The sequence below is a fragment of the Mirounga angustirostris genome, unplaced genomic scaffold, assembly GCF_029215605.1.
Source record: "Mirounga angustirostris isolate CCGP_5_RB_7025 unplaced genomic scaffold, mMirAng1.0.hap1 SCAF_2, whole genome shotgun sequence".
In the NCBI taxonomy this organism is placed as follows: domain Eukaryota; kingdom Metazoa; phylum Chordata; class Mammalia; order Carnivora; family Phocidae; genus Mirounga; species Mirounga angustirostris.
This window is the reverse complement of record NW_026991710.1, coordinates 1107657-1135104: the sequence shown is the minus strand read 5'-3', so window position 1 is coordinate 1135104 and position 27448 is coordinate 1107657. Positions and strand designations below refer to the sequence as shown.

The 27448-nt window shown below is 54.9% G+C and overlaps 1 protein-coding gene across 4 annotated transcripts in view; it reads left to right on the top strand.

Moving 5' to 3' along the window:
• Window positions 1-2506: 2506 nt before the first annotated feature.
• The window catches only part of LETM1 (leucine zipper and EF-hand containing transmembrane protein 1), a 36679-nt gene continuing 11737 nt past the window's right edge, over window positions 2507-27448 (top strand). Inside the window, exons 1-7 of one of the 4 annotated variants that reach the window (XM_045881629.3) lie at window positions 2621-2852; window positions 6802-6862; window positions 12350-12800; window positions 18380-18523; window positions 19039-19176; window positions 19925-20128; window positions 26571-26690. In XM_045881629.3, coding sequence (XP_045737585.1) covers window positions 2774-2852; window positions 6802-6862; window positions 12350-12800; window positions 18380-18523; window positions 19039-19176; window positions 19925-20128; window positions 26571-26690 — 1197 coding nt within the window. In that variant the 5' untranslated portion in view covers window positions 2621-2773. Of the gene's footprint in view, window positions 2853-6801; window positions 6863-9062; window positions 9082-12349; window positions 12801-18379; window positions 18524-19038; window positions 19177-19924; window positions 20129-26570; window positions 26691-27448 lie in introns of those variants that run through there. The other 3 variants (XM_064584137.1, XM_064584136.1, XM_064584138.1) reach the window with 3 other exon arrangements.

Genomic DNA, 27448 nt, shown 5'->3' with positions numbered 1-27448 from the left:
GGGGGGCAGGAAGGTGGCCATTCACGTGGCATTAAGGGTATGGGTAGCAAGCTGGCAGGATCCCAGATTTTTACTTGTTTTTTAATTATTATTTTTATTATTAAGTAAGCTCTATGCCCAATGTAGGACTTGAACTTGTGACCCCCAAGATCAAGCGTTGCATACTCTATGGATTGAGCCAACCAGGCACCCCTCTACTTGTTTCTTTATATTTCTTTTATTTTTAAAGATTTTACCTCTTTATTTGAGAGAGAGAGAGTGCGAGTGCACAAGCAGGGGCGAGAGGCAGAGGGAGAAGCAGACTCCCCGCTGAGCAGGGAGCCCGAGGTGGGGCTCGATCCCAGGACCCTGGGACCATGACCTGAGCCGAAAGCAGGTGCTCAACCAACTGAGCCATCCAGGCGCCGCTTTATATTTATTTTTATAAACTTAAAATGCTTATAACAAGCACATGTTCTCTAGCTAATCAGAAAAACCAATAAAGGGGGGGGGGGCGCCTGGGTGGTTCAGTCGTTAAGCATCTGCCTTCGGCTCAGGTCATGGTCCCAGGGTCCTGGGGTCGAGCCCCGCATCCGGCTCCCTGCTCAGCGGGAAGCCTGCTTCTCCCTCTGCCCTTCCCCATGCTTGACTTTCTCTCAAATAAATAAAATCTTAAAAACAAAAGAAAAAAGAAAAACCAATAAAGGTATTGTTAAAAATGACTTTCTCCAAAATTCCACCCTGGCAGTGGACCTGCAGAAAGCATCACAGACGGGTGTTCAGAAGCACCCCCTCTATAGAGACCCTATTTTTTCTTCTCTCTCTCATGCAACCTAGCTGGGTCACAGGTGAATCGTGCCAAGGGCAAGTGAGCTTTGTTGCCTTATTTCCTCACACCTGGCCCCTGGGCAATACAGAGGCAGATGGGGCCTTCCCCCCATCCATTGTCCTTCAAAGTCCTGCAGACACTAACAGCATTGTTAGGGACCAGCTGTGATTCTCACCCACTCTGTGGAGCCTCCCTCCCTGCCCCTTGACGGCTTTGGAACAGAGCCTTTGGGAGCTGAGGGCCAATGTCAGCTACTCAGCTACCAGCACTAACACAAGCGTTCTCCTACACTTTGGGCGTTGGAAGGCCAGTCCTGTCTGATCCTGAGCACCTATTTGCCCTGACTCAGACCTGATCCTGGGATGGGGGACAAGAACTGTCCTTCCTTTTTTTTTTTTTTTTAAAGATCTTATTCATTTATTTGAGAGAGGATGAGATAGAGAGAGCATGAGAGGGGGGAGGGTCAGCGGGAGAAGCAGACTCCCTGCCAAGCAGGGAGCCCGATGCGGGACTCGATCCCGGGACTCCAGGATCATGACCTGAGCCGAAGGCTGTCGCTTAACCAACTGAGCCACCCAGGCGCCCAAGAACTGTCCTTCCTTATTCCACCATTGCCTCCTGGGGGATGTACAGGAAAGGAGCCTGGCTTTATGTTCTTTTGACCTTGGAGGCCTCAGCTGCAGGCATCGACCTGCTTGGGTTAACTGAGTATGACGTCTGTAGCGCTCACTGCCCAGCGCTAATGCAAGCACTTCTATCTCCCAAGTGCCCCGCACTAACTAGCTCCATCTTCTCCCACCTCAGCTGGGGACTCCAGGCCCATCCCAGCTCAGCATCTGGCAGTCCTGGGAAGGAAAACCACTGCGGTCAGGCTATTTCTTCCTGATGGCGAGGGCTGAGCCTCCCAGGGAGACATGCCATACAACCAAATTCAGTCTCTCAGGAGCGGGAGCCTGCTAAGATTAGGAGTTCCACACTGCGCAGCCCGAGAACAGATTCGCACTGAGTATGCACTGCCGGACCTTCCCTAAGCGGTACCCTGGGATTAATTACATCAGTGAACAAGAGACCAGCAAACGAGGCCGGAAGGAGGCAAAAGGCCTTCCAAGCAAAGCGTGGGACGGGGAAAGCGGGGTGGCTAGTCCCGAGGAGGAGCCTGGGGCCCCCGGGCTGGGAGCGCAGGCTGGTGCGAGCGGCCTGCCTGGGGAGACCATGTCCACCGGGCCCCAGGGGCCGCCCACCCCATCTCCCCCGGCCTGCTTTCCCTGCGTCACCTCATCCGTCCCCGCACGACCATTGCGAACGTGACCCCATCTTAGGAAAGAGGGGGTGTGGGCTCGAAGGTCCGGGCTGGGCGGAAGGCCTTCTGGGAGCAGGCGTGCGAGCGCTCGGCGGGGCGCCGCCCTGGGCCTGGACCCGGGGAGGGCCCTTCGAGACTTCGTGCGCTGGCTCGGGACGGGACCGACAGCTAGCAGGAGCTCGGCCACACAAGCCGGCCCGGCGGCGTCCCTCCGCGGGGCCCGCCCCCGAGCGCCCCACGAGGCCCGCGCCTCTGCGCGTCGACCCGCCACCGCCGCGGCACGGAAGGGCCCAGCACGCGTGCGCGGCCGGCGCGGCGGGCCCCAGGATGCCGCGCGGCCTCGGGGGCTGGCCGTCGCGGGGCACGCCGGGACCCGTAGTTCGCGGCGGCGCGAGCGCGCCCCGCGCTCGGCGGCGGCGGGCGCCCGAGGGGCCCAATGGGAGCGGAGGCCCGGCCGCCCCGCCCCGCGCCGCCGGACGCTGCGAGGGGACATGGCTGCCGCCGGTGCCGGGTCCTTGAGCTGAGCGTCCGCCGCCGGGAGCCAACCGCCGCTTTCAACCGTCCGCGCGGGCGGGCCGAGGCGCCGGCGGGCCGGCGAGCAGCCGCGGCCTCCGCGCAGGGGGAGGCGGCAGCAGGAAGCCGGAGCGGCCGCCGCGACCGGGCACATGGCGTCCATCTTACTGAGGAGCTGCCGCGGCCGGGGGCCCACCCGCCTCCCGCCGCCCCGCGCCGCCGCCCCGAGGGGTAAGCAGCCGGCGCTGCGCCGACAGCGCGGGGCCGGGGGCCGGGGGCCGGGGCCGGCGGGGGCCGGGTGGGGGCTGGGGCAGGGGCTGGGGCCGGCGGCGGCGGGGCTCCGGGGCCGGGGCCGGGGCCCGGACCAGGGCCGTTGGGAGGACAGGAGCAGGGGGCCGGATGTCCGGCCGGGCGGGCGGCCGAGGGCTTCGGGCCCCAGCTGCCGGGCTGGGCGCCCCAGCGCCCGGCGGCGCTCTGGTGGCTGGGTGGCTGGGTGGCTGGGTCGGGGCGCTCGGACGCGGCCCGGGGCTGGGGTCACGCCGTGCCGGCACCTTGGGCCGCCTCGCCCCTCAGCCCCGCCCCGGCCAGCCCGTTGTCGGGGTGTGGGTGCCGCGGGCGGGGCGGCGGCCTGTGACTCACTCGCGCTGTGACCTTAGCCGCCCGGCTGCTGGCCGCGGCGTCCTGAGCGGGGTTTGGAAGGTTTTTTGAAGGGAGCGCGCTGACGGTCAGCCCTACACTGTCTGGGCGCTCCTGTCGGGGTTAAGCTGGTGGAACGCGGTGTTCACTCGCGAGGATAGTCGTGCCCTTGGGCCACGTTGAGGACTCTTGAGGGGAGATGGCCAGGGTCTGGCAGACACGGACGAGCTGGGTCTGCGGACCTGTAGGACGTCCGTGGGGCGCGTATCCTCCTAGTACTCTCGGGTGTCTGTAGAGGGGCCCCAGGCCTTGCTGGGCATGGTCCCAGGCAGGTCCCTTGGTGACCCCAGCCTCAGTGACCATACTGCCTACGCAGAGGTCACACCTAACTCGGGGCTCTTAGGGGTCCACATGTCAGTAGCCCGGACTCCCTTTCTGATTCTTCTTACATATTAACCTTTCTGAGTTTGTTCCTTGTCTGTTAAGATTAGGACTTCTCTTATGAACATTAGAGACTCAAGTGAAATATATTTCAAAGTACCTTACGATTCACAAAAACACCCCCAAGGAACATAATTCTTGTAATTTTTTACATAATGGCTGGTTGGCTGCTTAGAACTTTGGAGCCATGGGAAGGGCGCTGAGCAGCCAGAAGGGACAGTGTGAACAGTCTGGGTGTCCAGGTCCCTCTGTTGTTAGAGTTCTCCTTGTATCTCTTCTAAGCATGGTAATAAAAATACTTTGGCCACTTCATGTTTCTGTAGTAGTTCATGGTTTAAAAGTGAGCTGAATTACGGGGGCCTGGGTGGCTCAGTCGTTGGTCGTCTGCCTTCGGCTCGGGTCATGATCCCAGGGTCCTGGGATCGAGCCCCGCATCGGGCTCTCTGCTCTGCGGGAGGCCAGCTTCTCCCTCTGCCTCTCTCTCTCTCTCTCTCTCATAAATAAATAAATAAAATCTTAAAAAAAAAAAAAAGGTGAGCGGAATTTGTTTTTGTGGTTGTATCATTTTGGGAGCACAAATGTTTCTTGTAGTTAGCACTGTTCTTTATTATACAGGAAGGGGCTGAGAGTGGCTCAGACATTGGGTTTGCTGTAGGACCAACAGGGAATCCAGAGTCCTGGAGACCCAGGACTGGACTTCGAGTCCAGTCTTGGACCCTCCAAAACACTCCGATCTGGGCACAGGGGCCCTTTTCTGCAGCACATTTCCTCAGTATTAACCTTTTCTGTCAGTGTGGTTCATTGTCACAATTAGTAAACCAACATTGGTACATTGTTATTATCTGAGCTCCATACTGTATTCAGATTTCTTTTATTCTGTCCCACACTTTATTCTGATTTTTTTTTTACTTTGTTATTTACATACTCTCTATTCGCATTTGTTTTTTTATTAGTACCTTTCCTTTATTGTGCACATTTTAATTCTGATGTCTTGCTGTATCCCAGGACCTTATCCAGGACACCACATTACATGTAGTTGTTATTTCTCTTTAGTCTTGGCTGTGATATGTTTCTCAGGCTTTCCTTGACAGTTTTGAGGACTGTTCAGCTCTATTGTAGAATCCCAGCCTTCAGGGAGGAGAGGGGGGTCTGGGGATTGAAATCGATTGCCTGTGGCCTAGGGTATAGTCAGTCATGTCTAGGTAATGAAGATAAGAAAAGAACTCTTGAATAGGGAGGCTTGGGGAGCTTTGGAATTGGTGGCATCTGTAGATGCTGACCCCACAGTGACAGAGGCTCCTGCACTCAGGAGTCTTCTACACCTTGCACTATGTACCTCACCATCTGGCTGTTCCTCATGTCCTTTACAATAAACTATAATAGGAAATAGAGAATTTTCCTGAGTTCTGTGTTGTTCCAGAGAATTAATAAAACTGAAAGTGGTGGTGGGAACCCTCATATTTGTAGCTGGCAGAAGTGTGGGTGACCTGAGAACCCTACTTGCAACTGGTGGCCGAAGCGGAGCAGTCTTGTGGGACTGAGCCCTTAATAACCTGTGGGTATGCACTAACTCCGGGTAGGGTCAGACAGAACCTAATGGTAGGCTGCCCAGCTGGGGCCAGAGAGTTGTAGAATTGGTTGTTGGGGGGGGGAAATTAAAGGGACTTCTAGAAGGAGGGAATGGCCCATCTGTGGCCCATATCCCGGAGTCCTCTCCCCACCCCATCCCTCTGGAGTGGGCCCCTTAGAGGGCTGGGGAAGCCTTCAGAGTGGGGAGATTGTGGGAAGGGGCCAGGTAGGACAGGGGATGTGCAGTTCACACAACATAGTGATAGGAGGGCAGGCCAGGGAGCTGTGACAGCTTGTCTCCTTGCTGGGGGGGAGGTGCAGCACCAGGAGCCATTGCTGAGCTATGTTCTCGGGGTGCGGGGCTGGCCCAGGTCTGGGACACTTCTGTTTGGTCCTCAGCTGGGGTGAAGAGGGCTTGGTGTGACTAAAAATGTAATGTTTGAAATATAAAAGATGATGAATCATGGTAACCACTTGGGAGCCCAGACCCAGCTTTAATCAAGGCTGTCACCTGTCCTACAAGGTCCTAAATTTGATGGGAATAGCCTTCTACACAGGAGAAGTTGCCTGTGATGACCCTGGGCTCCACTTGAGATACATGAAGTGACAAGTGGAAGTCTTTGTCTGCAGAGGGTCCGCTGGGAGCAGCTCGGGTCTCCCCTGCCTGGCCTGCTGGAGGGTGTCTTGGAGTTGGCACCTGTCCCCTGCTGTGCCCGTCTTCTCTCCTCCCTCTCAGCTGGCTGTCGGAGTGAGCCCTCAGCACTCTGCACCTGCTCTGTGCTCTCCTGCTGCCGGAGGGTCTTAGGATGCCAGCCTGCCTTTCCAGCCTTGCTGCCTGGCATCCTCTCAGCACGGTGCCTCTGGCCCCACTGCCCCTAGTATCTGTCTCGTTCCCTCCACAGGTGGTTTCCACAGCACAGGGTTTGATCACAGGTAAGCCTGAGCATTGGTCATGAGAACGAACTCTGAATTTATGCTACGGAAGCCACGTTGAATTAGAAAAAGTGTCAAAAAATACATCAAAATCCATGTGCTGTACATTCATCAATGGTGTTTATCCAAGAAATAGCTTGCTCTTGGCATTTGTTTTACCAATAATTCTCATAGCCCTCGCCCCCTCCTGTGGGCAGAGAAGGTGTTGGGTTGTTTGGATGGGGCCCTTGCTTGCTCTATGGGGCTGTCTGTGCGTTGGGAGTCCCGTGCAACCTGGCATCAGCTGGAGCGAGTAGGGAGTGGTCCTGCCTGGGGAGACCCCCAGGCCTGGGCTCTGTGGACCCTTGGCTGGTGGAACCTGGTGTCCCTGGTTGGGGTGTTTGAAGCCGGGGGCTGCCTCAGATTCCCCTTCTTTCCTAAGGCTACCCCAAGACCCCGTGTTCCTAACTGGACAGACCCTTCACTTGCAACACTCTGAAACCTTCCAACACAGAACAGGCTTCTAGAAACTTACTCTGCAAAGGAGAGTCTAAAAGGTGGTATCCGTCTACAGCCCGTGGTTTGAGACTTACATCTTGTTTTCTCCTCGTCTTTGTCGTAGGTAGTCTGGGAGCTCGTGCCTGTCTCGGCTGTGCCAGCACCGTGGGGCTGATAAGCCACCTGTAAGTCAACAACGTTACTGTATGTCCAGTGGAAGTGGGAGCTTGAAAATGCTTGACTGATGTGTGACTCCTGCTTTTGGGGAGACAGTATATTGTACCTTTCTGTTCTTTGTTTTTATTTCTTTTTAGCTTTTATCTTTGTATTTTGAAGTATATAACCTTATACGTTAGTGGATCCTTGGAAAATAAACATTCATAATTCCAGTACTTGTTGTAAATATTACTACATTTCAGTGTATTTTATTCTGGTCTTTTTTTCATATGTCTATTTTTCAAAACAGACAGTGCTGTGTACTTACCATGCACTGTGTGCTTTTCCACGCTCCCACGTCTGTTGTTGTCAGTGGCTTTTCATGCACTTGTGCAAAGAGACATAGGATGTGCCGCCAGGCAGCATTGTAGGTGTTGGACTCTGCAGTGAACACATTAGACCCTCCCTTGAACCCCATTTGGTCCTTCGCAGAGCATCATGTTGAGTGACTGCTGGCCACAGGGCTCTCCCCCACCTGGTTCTGGGGACATGCCTGGAATGTGGTAGACTTAGCCCTTCCCCACAGTGGTGCTTTTGCAAGGCTGGAGGGCTTCCTGGAGGAAGTGGCATCCATACTTCCCTGTGCACTGTCGCACATGGACTCGAACTTCCCTCGGTTCCTGTGCTCTCCCACCCACCATTCCCTCTATCCAGCATCCCCGAGCATAGTTTCTTTGTGATGCCCTCCCCCACCTGCGTGGTCAGATGCCCCGACCTCTCTCCTGACTCCCAGGCCCTTGTCCTCTTGCCCCAGAAACCCAGAGTAGAGCCCATCTCTCCCTTCGGACATCTCTGATTCTTCCAATTGGAGAGTGCAGACCTCTTCCCAAGTGCCCCTCACAACCATGGAGCCATGGGGTCTTCGGAGTTTTCTTACTCATTTGAGATGGTTCATTTGTCACCTCATCTTGGCTCTAACACTTTTCTGGAGAATGCCTTCCTGGAACAGATTTAATTCCCTAAAATAAAAACTATGTAAGTCATACACGAAAACTTGGTTGATGGTAAAGCAAAATTGTGCTTAAACACAGCGGGCTTGCGAGGCTTTTCTTGCATGTGTGAGTGTCTCTGTGGAGTGGGGTTGGCACACATGCAGGGTATGGTGGGGACACAACAGAGTCTGTTTCAAACCCCCTCCCAGCAGCAGTCCCTGCTGGCCCCTGCCTGTTGCAAGAGTACTCCCACCTGGCTCTTGGGTTTGATTTTTTTTTTTTTTTTTAAGATTTTATTTATTTGAGGGGCGCCTGGGTGGCTCAGGTGGTTAAGCGTCTGCCTTCAGCTCAGGTCATGATCCCAGGGTCCTGGGATCGAGCCCCATGTCGCTTCTCCCCCTCCCTCTGCTTCTCCCCCCTGCTCATGTTCTCTATCTCTGTGTCTCGAATGAATAAATAAATTTTTAAAAATCTTTTAAAAAAATGTTTTACTTATTTGAGAGAGAGCACAAGCCTGGGGAGCAGCAGAGAGAGGCAGACTCCCCGCTGAGCAAGAAGCCGGATGTGGGGCTCCATCCCAGGACCCTGGGATCATGACCTGAGCCGAAGGCAGATGCTTAACTGACTGAGCCACCCAGGGGCCCCAATCATGGGTTTGATTTGATTTGATTTGATATTTTAAGGATTTTATTTATTTATTTGACAGGGAGAGACACAGCAAGAGAGGGAACACAAGCAGGGGGAGTGGGAGAGGGAGAAGCAGGCTCTCGCTGAGCAGGGAGGCCGACACAGGGCTCAATCCCCGGACCCAGGGATCCTGGATATGTTGCTTTTCCTTTTGATGACTCAGTATAAGAAATACTGAGGCACATGGATAAGGACAGGTGACCCTTGAACAATGCAGGGAGGGGTCTGGCGCCGACCCCTGGGCAGTGGAAGATGCACATACGACTTGACTTCCCCAAGCTGAACTGCTGCTAGCCAGCTGTTGACCAGAAGCCTTGCTGAACATAATGGTCAGTTCGCACATATCTCATGTATCATGTGCTGCGTTCTTACAATAAAGCAAGCTAGGCAAAAAATCGTAAGGAAAATGTACTTACAGGACTGTCCTGCCTTTATCAGAAAACCTCCACGCGTAAGTGGGTCCAGCCACAGAAGTCTGCGTTGTTCTGAGGCCAGTGTGATTCTCTCTGTTGGTTCTTTTGCGATCTCAGTCTTCAGCTAAAATGGTCCAGACCCCAAACGGTGAGCAGGTGAGGAGTTTCTGATCCAAGACAATGTCATGGGCATTGTCTGGCTGCTCTTGACCTCCTTTATCATAAAAATAAAGACAGCAAGGGAGCACCTAAAATTGGGAATAAGCAAACTAACTCGTTAGTCCTGGAGCTCATTCCGTAGGAAGAGTGGGGCTGCCCTGCCGTGAGGCTCTTTCCAGAGTCTGGTGCAGCGCGAGTGCTCATAAGACGGGCTGCCGAAATGCGAAAATGGTGGTGCTAGCCGCTTCCCCGGGCCCTGGAGTGCTCCTGGCACAGGGTGTGCTGTCGTGGGGCCTCGAGGGCTCTGACAGGTGTTGGGATGTTGCAGGCAGTGGTCTCCGGCTCCCCGGCAGAGGGGCCCCTTGTCCTGTAGGCAAGCGCTGTTTCACCTCTTGTCTCTGGGCAGAGAGATGGCCTGCGCTCGGTCCTGGTACCTGTTGCTCAGTTGTCGGTCTTTGCTTCCCTTCTTGCTGCTCGTGTCACTTTGCCCTTGCCGGCATCATGTCCCTGAAGAATGGAAGGTGGCACGTGGAGGCTTGCTATCCTCCCTGGCCCAGCCTCAGGCCATCGTCTGGGTGAGCTGTCCCCTCGGGAACGGGACATGTTAGGAGTCGAGTGGGCACAGGAGTTCTGCCGTTGACAAGAGTTAGGGAGGTGCCCCGGGGAGAGCCGGTGCGGGTCCCTTTGCCTGCCATGCCACCCTGTGGTTGTGCGGCTGATGCCACAAGGCACGGGAAGTGCTGACCCCGTGAATGTGTTCTTTTGCCAGGCACGACTTAGTTTTTCTTTTTTTTTAAGATTTTATTTACTTATTTGACAGAGAAAGAGCACAAGCAGGGGGAGTAGCAGAGGGAGAGGGAGAAGCAGGCTTCCCGCGGAGCAGGGAGCCCGATGCGGGACTCGATCCCAGGACCCTGGGATCATGACCCGAGCCGAAGGCAGACGCTTAACTGACTGAGCCATCCAGGGGCCCCACGACTTAGTTTTTCTCTCCTTTTTTTTTTAAGATTTTCTTTTTAAGTCCTCTCTCCACCCAGTGTGGGGCTCAAACTCACAAGCCCGAGATCAAGAGTCACATGTTCTGCCTACTGAGCCAGCCAGGGTGTCCTTGGTTTTTCTTTTCTTGAAGGTGGCAGCAAGTTGTGTGTGTTGAGGTGGACGTAGGCATCAGCAACCTGAAGTAAAATGGGCAGCTTTGATAGGAGCCCCCAAGCTCTAATGCCAATAGCCTGTCCTCTAGTGACTGCGAATTTCTTGTTGACACGCTGCTTTTGCCCGGAGTGGGTTTTCCCCACTTTGAAGGGAAAAAAGAGGAAAAGCAGGAGAAGGACAGGGGCCTACTGACCCTGTGTGGGTGGGGCGGGTGCGCGCTTCTCGGGAGCAAGGCCGAGCCAGGGGCTCTCGTGAGCTGGGGCAGAGCAGGGCCCCAGCTGCCCATGGGAAGGCAGCCGTGCGCAGATTAGTGTTATTTTGACGAATATTTTTGAAATAACAGATTATGCAGTTTTATGCTTTTTGAAAGTAGCTAAACCTTTCTGGCTAGATTGGTAGTAATGCTAGTCTCTAGTGTGCGTGAAGATAGCCAGCTCTTGGAGCGTCACTGGGCCCAGCTGGATACGCCAGGTGCTCTTCTGCTTGCTCCGTTTTCACGAGTCTGTCTGTGCCTGTGGGCCGCCCCCTGCAGCTGCTGACATCATGCCTTCTCAGGGAAGCCACTTGCTTCCTTTTGCTAATTGAGGGTTGGAAAATGGGATAATTAAGTTTGACAGGGATAGGAGGTAAGGTTTTTTCCTGTGTGTGGGCATTGTCATCGCCCGCACTGGGAAGTGAGGCCGAGGCACGGAGGGCCCAGGCTGTGGCCACGGTCTCACAGCCCCACGTGGCTGAGCAGCTCTGCTGTGCTCCGTGCAGCCTGCCCCTCCCAGCTGTGACCCAGCAGGGTGAGCTCAAGGCCACCACCTTCCCGCTCAGGAGTTGACTGTGGGGACCTGGGGTTCATGGCACAGGACTGACCCTGCCCTTGCAGACAGGCAGGAGGCCAGCACGGGGTTGATCGACGGGAGGCCAGCGGTGCCCCATGCCTGAGGTGGGCACGTCCCTGTTTGTCCTTCGGTATTCCCCATGCGTAAAAGGTGCAGCTGAACTGGACACTCACTAGCTTCCTTCCAGCCCTCAGCTGCTCTGATGGGAGAGTAACCATAGCTGCCACCTTTCTGGTCGGTGTTGCTCGTGCCAGACACTGTTCTGGGTACTTCATATATATTACCACACCCACTTACAGAGGACGTTCCCGAAGCACAGAGGGGTTAATTAAGTTGCCCAAGGTCTCACAGCAATAAGTAGTGAATTGGAATTTGAACTGGGACAGGCAGCTGGAGAGCTCAGGTCCTCTCTGCTGGTGTTGGGCCAGGTGCAGTGAGATGATCCAGCAGATGGGAAGAGGCTGGGGCGTGTTGCTTATAAGCACACGCCTCTGAGGTTAAGTTGGGAGCCTGTGGCCTCCCAGAAGCGGGTTTGTGCACCAGGGAGGGAGGAGGTTTCCGGTAGGACAGGTGAGGTACATAGAAGATGGTGGGGTTCTGAGAATCGTGCAGGTAAGTTGCTCCAGCACTGGGCTGTAATTGAGGCTCTGGGCTGAGCAGAGGGAGCAGCACGGGGGAGAGAGGGAGGAGTGGGCTCTGGATGTGATTTGTTGGGTTTTTGCCATTTTGCACAAACATCTTTGCTGGACTGCACACAGGGTTGGGTCACCATTGATTCGAGTGTCCTCACTGACTTCCAGGACTTGCTCAAGAGCTGCAGGTCTTTGTAGAAAGTCACCTGGTAGGGGAAAGGACCCCGCCCTCGACCCTGCCCCACCCCAAATTCCCCAAGTCTGGGAACCCACATGGGAGATCTGCCCCAAGGTTGGGTCTCTCTAGTGCAGAGGTCAGGCTTCTGCTGTTTGTGTCCAGCCTGTCCCTTAACCCCAGGCCCTAGCCCCTGCCCAGGCTCCTTGGTGTCCTGGTGTCCTCCATGAGCCCACGGGGACTGGCTGCCCTTGGTCTCTTGCACAAGCCCCTTGCAAGCAGCTTCTCCTCTTCCTGATGTGTTTTCTGAGCATCAGGAAGCAGTGGGGAGTCTGTTTCACGTGCCAGGAAGGTTGAGTGTGCTACGTGTTGTTGTGATACGGCTCGGTTTGTGCCGTTCTCGTCGGTATGTGGTGCTGGGAGGTCGTAGACAGTGGCTGGCTCCTCATCGCTGTTTCCCTTTTCCCCTTTTCAAGGAACATGCCATTTCGCTGCTGCACTCCCGCCCACCCCGTGCACCTGTCCTTCAGAACCGATCCCCGTGGCTATTGGACTCCGAGGCCCGAGCGCGTGTGCTCGGCGGCTGGAGTGCCGTGGGCCCCCGCCTCCGCCAGTCTGGTTGTCCCGGGGCCACCATTCCTTCCCTCGCGCTGCTGGCACTCGTCGCCCCCGCTGGGCGATGACTCTGTGGTGGAGAAGTCCCTCAAGTCCCTGAAGGACAAGAACAAGAAGCTGGAGGAGGGCGGCCCCGTGTACAGCCCCCCCCCGGAGGTGGCCGTGAAGCAGTCGCTGGGGCAGAGGGTCCTGGACGAGCTGAAGCACTACTACCACGGCTTCCGCCTGCTCTGGATTGACACCAAGATCGCCGCGCGCATGCTCTGGCGAATCCTCCACGGCCACAGCCTGACCCGCAGAGAGCGCAGGCAGGTAATGGGCATGCGAGACTTCCTGGCGCATTCCCCTTCTAGGTGCTTTAACATACGTGTAGAGCTTTTTTCTGCCACTTCTGGTTTTTAAAAAAAGAACACAGAAAAGCCAGCCTTCGACCCTCCCTGTGAGACACGCTGACGGCGGCACTGCCTCTCCGCCGGACGTGTGTCCTCAGCCCCAGAACCTGCCTGCTCACCCGCCCCCTCTGCCCGAGCTTCTGGCTCAGCGTGGCGTGCCGTCCACCAGCTCTTTTTTTTTTTTAAGATTTTACTTATTAGAGAGAGAGGAGCGAGAGTGAGAGAGAGCACAATTGGGGGGAGGGGCAGAGGCCGAGGGAGAAGCAGGCTTCCGGCCGAGCAGGAAGCCCAGTAACGCGGGCGCCATCCCAGGACCCCGGGATCGTGACCTGAGCCAGAAGGCAGACGCTTCACCGACTGAGCCACCCAGGTGCCCCATGCCATCCCCCAGCTCTTAAAAAAGTCTTCCTGCTTTTCCAGGAGCCCAGACCTTTTAGGTCTCTTATTTTGTCTGAAGTAACTGATGGTTACACCGTTGACCTTTCTTTCTTCCCCTCTTGCTCTTTTTTTTTTTTGGCTTTAACATTCTCAGCACCCTCAGATTCCCCAAGGAGAGGTGCAGTGATGTCTGTTCTCTTGATCCTCTTAAGATCAGAGGATCTTAGGAATTGGCTGTCATGTATGAGAGTTACTTTGGCTTCTGATTTTATGCTAGTTCTCGGGAACTTCATGGAGAACATGGGTCATTGTTTTAACTGGCTGGAGTGTCCCCTGAGATGCTGTTTTAGGAGGGAGCAGGTTGAGGATTGGAGGAAGGAGCAGTGGCGTTGGGATTTCAGAATCGTGCTCTTAGCGCTCGCTGGGTGTTGATTACAGCACACAAGTTAATGCTCTATGACCTGGACTCCCTTCTGCTCCTCCCCCATCCCATTCTGCCTTGAAAGGTGCATGTGTTTGCTACTTCATTGAAGACAGTGAAACTTTAAGAAAAAACAGAGTTGGAGCAGATGAGCCCGTTCCAGGGCGACGTCCCAGTGTGGACACGGGCTTGGCTGAGGCCGCGCATCCGTGTTGCCAGCTTTAAGGAGGGGGCTTGTGGAGCAATGCTTTTTTCCCTCGGTTTAGGGCCTTGTAGGTACTTCGAATTTGAACAAAACGTTGGCAGTCCTGATAATTATAGAAAAGTGACTGTTAAATTATGTTTACAAAGGCAAAGAGATTGTAAAATAATTTGTGTAAGTATTGTGTAAGCGGGAGGTACATTTGAAGTGTGAATTTAAGGTCACGCAACTGCTGGATGCTTGCTGATCGTGTTAAGTAGAGAGTGACAGAACTGTGTGGGACTCCTGTGGGATACGAGTACCCGGAGAGTAGCTTTGTCCTCTGACTCTGGGCCCCATGGACCTGCAGTGTTTGCTGGAGGGGGTGCTTCTGTGCCCTGTCGCAGGAGACGTGGCTTAGCCACGGAGATGGCTCAGCGGCAGCGCTGGGTGTTCAGGGTCACAGTGCACATCTGTTGACCGTGTGTCAGGTGGCCGTGTGGGCAGAGACGGTGCCGTCATGGGCCTCCGTTCGTGCTCGAATTAGCTGCGTGCGCTCTAGATGCTTCCGGGTCCTGGTTTTCCATCCGGGACAATGTGCAGCTGACATCGGACGCAGCTGTCCGTGGAGAGGTGCAGTTAGGGCCTGCTTGGTGGGCTCCCGGGGTCTCTGGGGAGCTGGCGGGGGGGGGGGTTGATTCTCTGCCTCCCCAGTATGCTCATGGCTCCTCCCTCTAGAGCTTTCCCTCCAGTTGCTGGCTTCAGGTGGAGCATGTTAGAGTGCTGATGCTCACCATGTGGTGATGCTCTTAGGATGGTGAAATTGCTGGTCCATCCTTTGACACCAGGCGCGTGATCGAGAGTTAGTGCGGTTTCTCTCTGAGGCGTTATTTCCTGACAGTCTCTGGCTTTGTTAGACTGTTACCCGCTCCAGCCTCTGCTCCCTTCAGTGTGGTGACCAGGTGTGGCAGGCGTGACACTTGGCCCCCAGCCCTTGGCTTCTAACCGCTCCACAAGGAAGAACCAGGGCTCCTCAGAGACAGTGCTCACCAGCAGTGCTACGAGATGAGCTTGTATACCACATCGGATGGGCCTGTGTTGGAAAGTAAGGAAAGACCCGAAAATAAACAAGGGGGGCACTTCGGGGGGTTGTCAATGCGGAATAAAACAATTTTTTTTTCATTTCTTTTAGCAGTATTGTACGGTGTCATATTGTTTGATGCTATTACAAATGGAATTTTTTATTGTGGTAAAATACACAATCTAAAATTACTCTTTTAACCATTTTTATGTATATGCTTCTGTGGCACTGAATACCTTCACATTGTTGTGAACGTCCCCACCCTCCATCTCCAGAACTCTTCCATCTTACCAAACCGAAACTCTGCCCCTCCCCACACTCTCCCCGGCCCCCCGACACCCACCATCTACTTCCTGTCCCTGTGATCTGACTCCTCTGCGGGCCTCATGTCACACAGCATTCGTCCCTTGGTGGCTGGCTCACTTCACTCAGCACAGTGTCCTCAGTGTCCATCCAGGTGGTGGCAGGTGTCAGTCTCCTTCCTGTTTAAGGCTGAAGAACACTCCACCATGTGGGTTGTGTGTCTGTTTTGTTTATCCATCCATCCGTCCTTCCATGGACACTTGGGTTCTTCCATCTTTTGGCTCTTGTAGGTAAGTGGAGTCTTTGAAATTTCAGTTTCCAGTTGTCAATTGCTAGTACAGTTGACCCTTGAACAACACAAGTTTGAACTGTGTGGATCCACTTATGTGCAGATTTTTTAATAAATGTATAAACATAAAAAACATACACACTCCTGCAAATGTACTTTCTCTTAAGATTCTCTTAGTATTTTTGGGGGGGGGTTGGCTTTATTGTAAGAATACAGCATATGATACCTACAGCACAGAAAATGCGTGTTCATCGACTGTTCTTGTCCTCACTGAGGCTTCCTGTCAACAGGAGACTCTTAGCAATTACCTTTTGGGGGGGAGTCAAAATTTATACGTGGATTTTTGACTGGGTGGGAGGGTCACTGCCCCTAACCTCTGTGGAGTTCAAGGGTCTACTATATATAGAAGTACAACTGGTTTCTTTTTAAAGATTTATTTATTTGAGGGGCGCCTGGGTGGCTCAGTCATTAAGCGTCTGCCTTCCCAGGGTCCTGGGATCGAGCCCCGCATCGGGCTCCCTGCTCGGCGGGAAACCTGCTTCTCCCTCTCCCACTCCCCCTGCTTGTGTTCCCTCTCTCACAGTGTCTCTCTCTCTCTCAAATAAATAAATAAAATCTTAAAAAAAAAGATTTATTTATTTGAAAGAGAAAGAGCGTTCGTGTGTGCATGAGTGGGGGATGCAAAGAGAGAGAATCCCAAGCAGACTCCCCACCCAGCACAGAGCCCGACCAGGGGCTCCATCTCACCACCCTGAGATCAGGACTTGAGCCGAAACCAAGAGTTAGATGCTCAACTGACTGTGCCACCCAGGCGCCCCAGGAGTACTACTGATTTTTATATATTGATCTTGTGTCTTACAGATTTACCGAAGTCCATTATTCTGGTATCTTTTGCTGTGGTGGGTTGTGTTGTTTTGTTTTGTTTGGGGGGGGGGGGAGAGGGAGAGAGAGTCTTGGGCAGGCTCCACTGTGGAGCCTGACGTAGGGCTCAATCTCACGGCCCTGAGATCACCCCCTGAGCTGAGATCATGAGTCAGCTGCTTAACCGACTGCACCACCCAGGTGCCCCTGCATCTGTTTAGATGGTCGTATGGTTTTCCTTTTTTTAGTTTTATTGATTAAATGGTTGAGATTATATGATTAAAAACAAGACCCAACTCTGTGCAGTCTACAAGAAACACACCTTAAATGTAAAGACAAATAGATTCCAAGTGAAACAGTGGGGAAAGGGAAGTGGTGCTGACAGAAGAAGGCTGGCCAGGCCTTCTGAGCGCCAGACTGTGGTGACAGCAGAGCAAAGATGAGAAGGTCATCCTGGTGTCCAGCATTTCATGATGCTAAAGGGGTCAAGTCGGCAGAAGGATAGAACATTCCTAAACATTTATGTACCTAATGACAGAAGCCAGATGCCAAAGAATATATTGTATGGCTCCACGTATGGGAAATGTCCAAATAAAGCAAATTTACAGAAACAAATCAATTTGCTATTTGCCTCGAGCTGAGGGTAGAAACGCAGGTTGACTACAGATGGACATGGGGAACTTTATGGCATGACAAAAATGTTCTAAAAATGGGTTATGGTGATAGTTTCACAATCTGTAAATTTACCAAAAATCATTGAATTACACACTTAGTGGTGAATGTTATGGAATGTAAATTAAAGCTCAATAGAACTACTAACAAAAAAATTAATGGACGAATGTCAAAAACCACATCAACTTGAAGGGTCTTTCCATGGTCGAATCCTGGACCATTTGAATATAAAAATAAAAATAGTAATGAATTGTAAACAAATGAAGAAATATAGGAATCCGTGAATCTGTTTTGACAATAAATAGGAAAGTGAACGTGCGAGGTTTGTAAATGAGGAGATAGGTTCAGGTTGGGGGTCCCGGCTCTGTGCCCCGCAGAGTACAGACTGGTTTGAGAAGAGCCAGATGAGTGCCGTCTAGGGAGAAAAGCCTCAGGTGCGTCATCCACAAACTCAGGGCGCACACCATCGAGGGCCAGGTGGCTCCTGACAGACAAGAGGGGTCGCCAGCACTTAGGGAGCCGGGCTCCAGCGGGGATGGACCACGAGCCCAATCATAAGTGTCAGATGAGGCCGAAACGAAGCCGTTTCTAGGACTGACGTGGCTCTTCCAAAGCATGTCTGGTTCGTGACAGTGGACACAGACACGTGGACGTGCACGGGAGTGCCTTTGGTGCCTGTGAGCGTAGGCAGTTGTGAGTGCAAGCCGTAGTTGACTGGTCGTGAGAGAAGAGAAAGCTGAGCTACCTGGGGGTGTGGCAGGGAGTGTCCACTCTCGGGGAATTTGGATGATTGCGACCTGCGCGTTTCTTTAACGGCTTCAGCGGTAGTTGATTCTATTGATGAAGCACTTGGATGTTTGTCAGTCATTGCTCTGCAGTGCAGGGTTAAGTCAGGCCGTCCTGAGAAACACACAGCCAACACTCTTCCTTTGTGCTGACCGTTTGGGGTGGGCGGCATGGCCGGTGCCAGCTACGGCCAGTCGTCGGCCTGCTGCTCCCGTCCTGGGGCGCCCAGGCCCGGTGGGCAGCGCCGTGGCTGTGTCAGGCCGTCCCTGCAGAGCAGGGCCCCCGCAGTGGGCAGAGCATGAAGGGACGGGGCCACTGCTAGGGCGAGCGTCCGCCCCTCCTCTCTGAAGGCTGTCTTCCGTGCTTTAGACACGGGAGGAAGAGCCGCCTTTGGGAGCAGGCGGCGGAGCCATCGGGGACGTCGTGCTCTCGCCGACCCCTGCCAGGTGCTGCCTGTGGTCGCGCCTCTGAGGGTCACGTGAGCAGTGTTGTCGCCTCACCCTCTGACCCCTTCGGCCTTTTCCCAGTTTCTCCGGATCTGCGCTGACCTCTTTCGCCTGGTCCCCTTCCTGGTCTTTGTGGTGGTGCCGTTCATGGAGTTCCTGCTTCCTGTCGCTGTGAAGCTCTTCCCCAATATGTTGCCGTCCACATTCGAGACCCAGTCCATCAAGGTGACGGGGCGGCGGGGGCGGCGAGCTCAGGGCAGGGCGGACGCGCATGCAGTTAGGACGTCTGCACTGTTGGTGGCTGACGCTCAGGTGTCCCGTGTCACCTTCGTGAGTCAGCCGTGCTTCGGACATGCTTCTCTGTAAACGTGCTTTAGGATACGGTTTCTCTAGCCCAGCTGTTGAGGCTGTGCGTGGGGGTAAGAGCCATGGGCCCCACACCGCACACAGAGCTTAGAAGCGTCACGGGGCGGCCCTGCTCCAAGAGGCCACCCAAGTATTTTTTAAAACCATGAAATGGAAGAGAAAGTCTCAGAATGCGTAGCACCTGGGTCCTGGGTGGGAGTGAATGCCGTTCAGGGAGATGTGGCGGCACTGGGTTGAGGGCTACCGTGAACTCCATGCTGTGGTTCCCATCGGAGGACTGGGAGCAACTGCTCTGACTGGTGCCAGCCAGGGAAGCTGTGGGGGGGCCGGGGTGCGGGCCAGGGGAGTGCAGCACCCCCTCTTTGACCTCGCAGGAAGAGAGGCTGAAGAAGGAGCTGCGGGTCAAGCTGGAGCTGGCCAAGTTCCTGCAGGATACCATTGAGGAGATGGCCCTGAAGAACAAGGCAGCCAAGGGGAACGCCACCAAAGACTTCTCCGTGTTTTTCCAGAAGGTGCTGTGATGCTCTGGGGCCCTGGTGGCCTCAGCCCACGGGTCCCAAGTGTTGGTTAGAGCCTCAGGGCTGCCCCGTCTTATTTGGGGGCATGCCTCACTGCCTCACTTCTTCTCTCTGCTCTACTGCACACGGCAAGAGTGGGGCTCCCCGACAGGCGTGGACTAGTGCTGTAGGGGGTGTAACCGGGAGCCCCACCCCGGCCCCGTACTCAGTGAGGTCAGGCCTGCTCTCCTGAGAACTTGAACCTCGCTGACATTCACCATTGTTTGCCTGTGTCTCCAGACTTCGCAGCAGCCTCAGGGGAGGTAGAGTTTGGCAGATGAGGAACTAAGACCCTGCAGTGGTGACATGCTGGAGGGCCAGGCTCGGGGGCCAGGCTTGGGGGCTGCTCCCCAGCTACGTCCACAGTGGGGAGCCTCTTGCCAGCCGGTAGCCGCGGCTCTGCACGGGCGGGAGGGGGGCAGCAGGTGGCCTTGTGCTGCATGGAGGTGTCCTCCACGGGGAGCCAGCACAGGCTTGCTCAGGGCGTGGAGCCCTCGAGGGGCGGCTCCCCAGCAGGAGCGTAATGACAAGGCAGATCCAACGGAGGGTGTGGATGGTCCGGGGCTCTTCAGCTGATCCTCCTTTGTTTCTTCACTTGAGGCTTGTGGCCCAAGTCCATGGGTGGTGCCGGGGAGCACGCACACATACGCACGCGTGCGCGTGCCCCCCGCCCAGTGGCTCACCCACGTGATTGCTCCCGCAGATCCGAGAGACAGGCGAGAGACCCAGCAATGAGGAGATCCTGCGTTTCTCCAAGTTGTTTGAGGACGAGCTGACCCTGGATAACCTGACGCGGCCGCAGCTGGTGGCCCTGTGCAAGCTGCTGGAGCTCCAGTCCATCGGCACCAACAACTTCCTGCGCTTCCAGCTCACCATGAGGCTGCGGTCCATCAAGGCTGACGACAAGGTGAGCGGCCTGCGGTCGCGGCTCTGCCTCTCCAGGTACTTAGCTTTCTGGTTGTAGAAACAGCGGTGTCCTCACTCTGAAGCTCTGGTGGCCCTGTCGTTCCCAGATCATGGCTCTGTGCCCACTCTGTGCCCCGTGTGCACACACTGGATGCGTGCGCGCGTCTGCTGCAGTAACACGGGAACCGTCCCGACAGGTGGTCAGTTGGCAGGACATTAGGAGACCTGTCCACGTCGCTGAGTATTTGTTGGAAGGATGACTGGCAGCGATCGCCTGTCTCATTACATGGACATGTCATAACTGATACGTGGATGCATCATAACTTCCTAACCATCACTTTCGCTGATATTTTCCTACTCTAGACGGTGCTGTAATAAACATCTTTTAACATGGATTTTTGTTCCAGATCTTTGATAGTTTTCATAAAAAGAGTGGCTACGATTGGGGCTCCCAAGGGAAAGGGCAGGAGGACCAAAGCACGTGCCGGCCCACAGCAGATTACCCCCAGGGCTGCGCTGCGCGCTGTGTCCTCCCGCCTGCCCACACGCCAGGGCACTTTTCCTGGGAGGAGCTCCTAAAACCGCCTTCTTGTCCTCCACTGGCGCTTCTCGCCATATGGTCTCCGGTGTCTGGTGTTCTCATAGCTCTCCAGGCACACCTCGGAGGTGCTCAGTCTCCGTCCCAGACCGCTCGAGCTCCGCTTTCTTGAACAGCTCATCGTAGCTCCTGTCTGATTATTCCGACGACTGTGGTCTGGAGGTCTTTGTTTTGTTTTCTTGGGTTTGTGTGTTTGCAGTATCTAGTTGTGCCCGAATGCAGACATGTCTGTGGGAAGTTTCTGAGCTTCCGGGTGTCGCCGTCTTCCTCCGGGAGGGGCCCACCCAAGTCTGCTCTGCTGTCGAGGGCCCGGTCGTCTGGGGATCACAGCCGCAGTCAGGGCTGGGCCTGCAGCCTGGCCGAGGCCCTCCCCCACAGTGCCGCCTGCGTAGCTGGGCCCCGGAGGCCCCTCCGCTTTGTGCAGATTTTCTGCCCCGCTCCTCGGTTCTGTGCTGCTCAGTTGGGGTGCCTGAGGACGGGGTTGTTTCCCGCCCATCCTGCTCCCTGGGCGGCGGCCCTCGAGGCCTGTCTGCTCGAGCAGCCCCTCGACTCCGGCTGTCATCTTCTTAGCCCGGCGAGAGGTCTCTGCCTCTCAGCCGTGGCCCCCGGCCTGGACTCTCCGCCTGCCCTAAAAGTTGGTCGAAGTTGTCGTGTCCCAGTGGCTCACAGACGGACAGCCCACACCTCCGTGGTTGCCTGGCCTTTCCGTCCACATGATCTCACTGTGCCCGAGCCCTAGTTGTGTTAGCTTTCCGACGCTGCCTGGTGTGTATTGTGTGTGTTTTATCGCCTTTCTAGGAGTTCTCAGCAGGGGAGTGGGTCGGATGAGAATGGCTCCTCGTCGTAGCTTGAAGTAGCAGAGCGTCACTGTGTTTCTGAAAGGATGAAAAGAAACCTTTTCTCCAGCGCAGTACAGGTCGTCTGGGAGCATACTCCGGGCACCCACTGCAGCAGAGCGAGGGGGCTGCCATGTGGCTGCCCCCACTCCCACCCCACCTGCAGAGAGGCAGCTCAAGGGCAGGTCGCCTGGGGTTGAGTCCTGGCCATTCGCCTGCTCTGTGATCTTGGACAAGTCGTCCTGCTGCTCAACGCCGCAGTGGCCAGACCTCCACCATTGGGAAGGTGCAGTGGGCTTCCTTTTCCCTGGATGTTGATGTTAAGTGACAAGATTGTGAAGCCTGGGAGAAGACCCTGGGACCCCAGGACCAACCCAGTGGGTCTTTGTGCCTTGGGGCTGAAGAGACGGCAACGAAGAGGTGCTGATGTGTGCAGACTTCCAGAGCCTGATGGGGGTGCTCACTGGCTCCGTCGCTGGAGCCCGTGACTCTTGATCTCCGGGCTGTAAGCTCGAGCCCCACGTGCGGTGTAGAGATTACTTAAAATTGATATCTTTTTTAAAAAGCAAGCAGAAAACCCCCTAACAAAAGTCTGCTCTCTCTGGCCAGAGGACAGGAAAGGGGCTGCTTCGCAAGACAGAGGACTTGGGACAGTGACCGCTCTACCCCAGCAGACACTAGGGGGACGCCATCACACCTCCATGTGCCCTGCTGGCTGAGGTCTGAGGCCGCCACCCTCTTCCGGATTCGCAGCTGGGACGGTGTCCAGGAAGGCCGGCCGATGGTGCCGAGCTGCCCTCCCTCCCCGGGGCGCAGTGTCCGTAGACCAGCAGGGGCCAGGGCCTTCACTTCACCTAACCGCTCCCAGGCCTTGCCCTGCGCCCCACTGGGGTGGTGTCCAGAGCCAGGTGGGCTGCCTACCCTACCTAGCCCAGGAGGTATGGGGAGCCCTGGCAGAAAATTAGAACTCGAATCCCCACTACCCCAGAGAAACAGAAGTGCCTCCCCCGGGGCTCAGTGGAGGCTGAATGGGGGCCTGGCAGCAACGAGCCGGCACCCTACCTATTCCAAACTGGGCCACGGATGTCATTTTTGGGTATAACCAAGAGATAACACAGAGAAGTCAACCATTGAAGGGAGCTTATGACTCACATTTGCCCTAGAAATGGGGGCACAGCCCCCATTGAGGGCCAGAGGAGACCTTGACACACCTGGGGACCAGAAAGCGGGAACAAGGGAGGACCTGGGACCTGGCCCTTATTACTCGTGTGGTGGGAGTTAGGAGTGGCTGGCCACAGGAAGTGACACAGGGCTCGGGCTTTGTGGTTGGAGGATTCGAAACCGGATTCTTGCATTCCCATGAAAGCCAGGCCACGGGGCGGGGGAATCCAAGCCATGTAGGCTTGTTAGTTTGGATCAATAGATGCCAGATCATCAATTGCAAAATCTGTAGAAGTTGGTTAGAACATTACTCACCACTCCCGTGCCAGAGTGCTGTCCGAGGGAGCCAGCTAAGATCGAACATTGAAACAAGATCCAGAATCTCATTTTTAACACCCAAAACGTCCGGGTTTAAATTGAAAATCACTCCTTTTGTTAAGAATCAGAAGGCTCTTGGGACACCTGGGTGGCTCATTCGGTTGAGCGTTTGACTCCTCAGCTCAGGTCTTGATCTCAGGGTTGTGAGTTCAAGCCCTGCTCTGGGCTCCATGTGAAGCTTTAAAAGAAAAAAAGAAGAGCGGAACGTTCTCAAAGTGGATAAGCAAAGGCAGCCGATGGAGATAGCAGAGACGTGAGACCCAGAGGACGGTTGTGAAGCAGCCCTTGGGTAGCCACAAGGAAGCATGGTCCTGGCAGAGAAAACGAAGAAAAACCAAATGGGAATCTTTTTTTATTTGAAGATTTTATTTATTTATTTTAGAGAGAGCGTGAGCAGGGAGGAGAAGGGGAAGGAGAAAGAATCTGAAGCAGACTCCACCCTGAGCACAGAGCCCAACGTGGGGCTCGATCCTGCGACCCCGAGATCACGACCTGAGACGAAACCAAGAGTCAGATGCTCAACCGACTGAGCCACCCACGTGCCCCACAAATGGAAATTTAGAGAAGTGAAAAATAAAATCCAAAATAAAATCTTAATGGATGAGCTCTATAGCAGAAAGGGAGAGGACAGAAGGACAGGCTCAGTGAACTTTTAAGATAAAACAGTAGAAATCACCCATCTGAACATCTGAGAAAACAGTTTAAAAAAATGAGCAAAGGGACGTCTGGGTGGCTGCTCAGGTCATGATCCCAGGGTCCTGGGCTCGAGCCCCATGTCCCTGCTCAGCGGGGAGTCTGCTTCTCCCTCTGCCTCTCGCCCCTGCTTGTGCTCGCTCGCTCTCTCACAAATGAATAAACAAAATCTTAAAAAAAAAGTGAGCAGGGCTTCAGCTGCCTGTGGCATTAGAGGAAAGCATCTCACATACTTGTCAGAGTTCTGGAAAGAGAGGAGGGAGGGCAGAGCTGGGAAAGTGCTGGAAGAAATAACGGCTGAACTCTTCTCAAATTCAGTAAAAGACCTGAATCAGCAAATCTTAGAAGCTGAGTGAACCTCAGGTGGGATCCACCCAAAGAAATGCACACGAAGACACATCATGGTCAAACGAAACAACGCTGAAGGCAGCTGATTTGACAGCAGTGCGTGAGAACAGCGTCTGGCCCACAGCGAAGATGCTCCTCAGAACTTAGAGGCCGGAAGGAACAGTATTCTTCACGTGCTGAAAAGCCCTGTCAGCTCCGAGTCCTCTTCCCATTGAAAATATTCTCTAAGAAAGTGGGGGGAATCAGGACATTGTCAGAAGAAGGAAAACTAAGAGAACTTGCCACCAGCAGATCTGCCTCAACCTAGAGGAGGATCTCTACTCGGAAAGGACATAGTTGACCCTTGAATGACGTGGGGGTTAGAGACACTGGGCCCTGCGTCTCCCCCAACACACGAAAACCTGCATATGACTTTCCTTTTTAGTCTCTTTATCCCTAACTGAAGTGGTGTTAGAGTAGAGAAGGTATTTACAAGTGCGGTGATGTGTTAGGAAGGGGATCATCTAGAAGGCAGTAGAAGTACACTGGGGATGTGTGCAGAGCTGTGTGAGGTTCACAGGTCCACCTTTTTTTTTTTTTTAAAGATTTTATTTATTTATTTGACAGAGAGAGAGAAAGCGAGAGAGGGAACACAAGCAGGGGGAGAGGGAGAGGGAGAAGCAGGCCTCCCGCCAAGCAGGGAGCCCGACGCGGGGCTCGATCCCAGGACCCTGGGGTCATGACCTGAGCCGAAGGCAGACGCTTAACGACTGAGCCACCCAGGCGCCCCGGTCCACCTTTTATATGACCCTCGGCTCTGTAGTGTTTCAGGTTACGTTCTCAGAAAGAAACAAAATGCCCAAGACAGGATTTGACTCCATTAAAAACAACTGGAGGGAGCTCCTCCCTATGTGTCTCTCAGGGGTCAGCAAGCAGGTGGCACAGCCGGGCCCTCTGTGTGTGACATTTGACCCCCAAAAACCTACCTGCTAAGAGCCTGCTGTTGACCAGAAGCCTTACCGATGACCTACAGTTCTCGAACACCTGTTTTGTGTATAATATGTGTTACAGGCTGTATTCCTACAACAGAGTAGGCTAGACAAAAGAAAATGTTACTAAAACCGTAAGGAGGAGAAAAGACATTTCCAGGGCCGTCCTGTGTGGAGAAACCCCGAGCGTGCGTGGACCTGCGCACTTGAAGCCCGTGTTGTTCACGGGTCAGCGGTGCCAGGAGGCCTGGACCATGAAGACAAAAGAGCGCAGACCTCCTTCTCGTCCGCCTCTACGCCAAGTGCCATGGTCGCAGCAGAAACGGGCTGTGTGGGGTGGCTGTCCGTGGAAGCAGGAGACGCTGAGACGAGTGTGCCGTGAGGGGGACAGGTCAAGGGGCGTCCGGGGGCCAAGGTGTCGACACGTTGCTGGGACTGGGACGAGGATATGGACGGTGAGCAACCACTGCACGTACCACGCAAGGAGACGTACTCAGCAGCACGGGACACAAGTCCACGTGGAACCACGGAACCCACAGGAAGATGGGGAAACGAAAACAAAAACCCAGCTTTTTCATAACAACCCCAAACTGAAAAGACCCAGCTGCCCTTGAGTGGGAGAACGGTTAAAGCGGGGTGGTCTTCCGGCGCAGCGCTGCCTGGTTAGGGAAGAGCAGGTGCACAGGTTTCCCGGGAGACCCCAAAGTCGTAGCTCCCCGCCCAGCGGAAACGAGGAGCAGAGGAGTGGTTGCCAGGGGCTCAGGAGGTGGGAGTGTCTGTGAAGCACGAGGTCCTCGTGGGGACAGAAGGGTTTCCTGCTTGGTGCCGTCGCCGTGCTGGCTACGACTGTCAGCATCGTCTGTATGGCGTTACCCTGGGGAGAAACCCCGTCTGTCATGTCTGCATGTTGATCTACAGTCATCTCAAAATGGAAAGCTTACTTCAGAGACGGGGAGTCGCGGTGCTGTCTGCCTCACAGGGTCATTGTGAGGCTCGAGTGGGGCCGGCCGAGGGGGCCTCTGGCACGGGAACTCTGGTTCGCTCTTCTCCCTTGGGTCCCTGTGACCTCGGGCGGAGGCCAGGAGACCTCTTCAGAAGGTCGGGATCGCACTGCTCTCCGTCCTTCCTCCCGTCCTGCGGATACTGAGAACCGCTGGGTGGCTGGAGGGCCGTGGGGGGTGGGGAGAGACGCTGGGGTGACCGTGAGGAGGAGGAGGAGGAAGGGGCGGTCAAGCGCAGGGAGCAGGGCCTGGGCTGAGGTGGGATCCTGGCCACTGTGAGCCTCCCTGAGGTCCGCACCTTCTGTCAGACGGTTCTGGTCACTGCAGACCCAAAGCTGAGGCCTTGGTGGTGCTGGTTTATCTTGCACTTGGCAAGGCGTGTTAGGAAAGTGTCTGACAGTGAGACACTGTAATCCTGGAATGACCTTTGCACGTGTACTTAGCTGACTTTCTTTTACAGCTGATCGCTGAGGAAGGGGTGGACAGCCTGAATGTGAAGGAATTGCAGTCAGCGTGTCGGGCGCGAGGCATGCGGGCCCTCGGTGTCACGGAGGATCGGCTGAAGGACCAGCTGAAGCAGGTGTGTGGCTCGGGCTTCCCCACCATCTGACCAGCATAGATGGGCTGCTTGTGGAAAAACTCTCCCCAAACCCTGGTGGCAGCCAGGCCTGGACGAGGGTGCGTGGTGACCTGGTTCTGTCGTGTGCTCACATAGCCCATGTTCGCGGCTCTGACCTTTCTCACCTGCTCTTAGCTGATGTTAACATCCTTACTGTCCCATTCTGGTCCTGTGTGGACAGATGAGGATGAGGTGAACTTCCCTTAAAATTCCAGCGTGTCTTGTAACTGAGGCCAGGGACCTCTGGGTAAATAGGACCCAGGCCAGCCCATCCTGAGTGTCTCTGTCAGCTGTGCCTTGCTTTCTCCAGCGACTCAGGGGCCCTTGGTCAGCATCCAGAGACCAGCGTGGCAGCTGCATCAGTTTGAGTAGGTTAGAGGTTGGAGAGGGGACATGCACGGCACTTGAGCTGCCACATCGGAAGACCCAACGCATGCCCAGTGCCAGCGGGCCCCCCTCCAGCTCTGTCTGCAGGGCCGGCTCCCTCCCCGGGGCTTGTCCTCCACATGTAGACAAAGGTGTGTCAGCACCTGCTTCTCCTCTTTCAACACAAGTGCTGTTTACTGTGCGGTCCCCCGGCAGAACCTTCTCTGTAGGCTGGGTCCCTGTGTCTCCCGCGGGCATGCCCGAGACTGTTGGCAGCCTGCTTTGAGCACAGTTGGGCACGTGTGAGTGTGGGACACTGTCGGAAATCAGAGTGTTTGGGTTTCCCTGGTCGT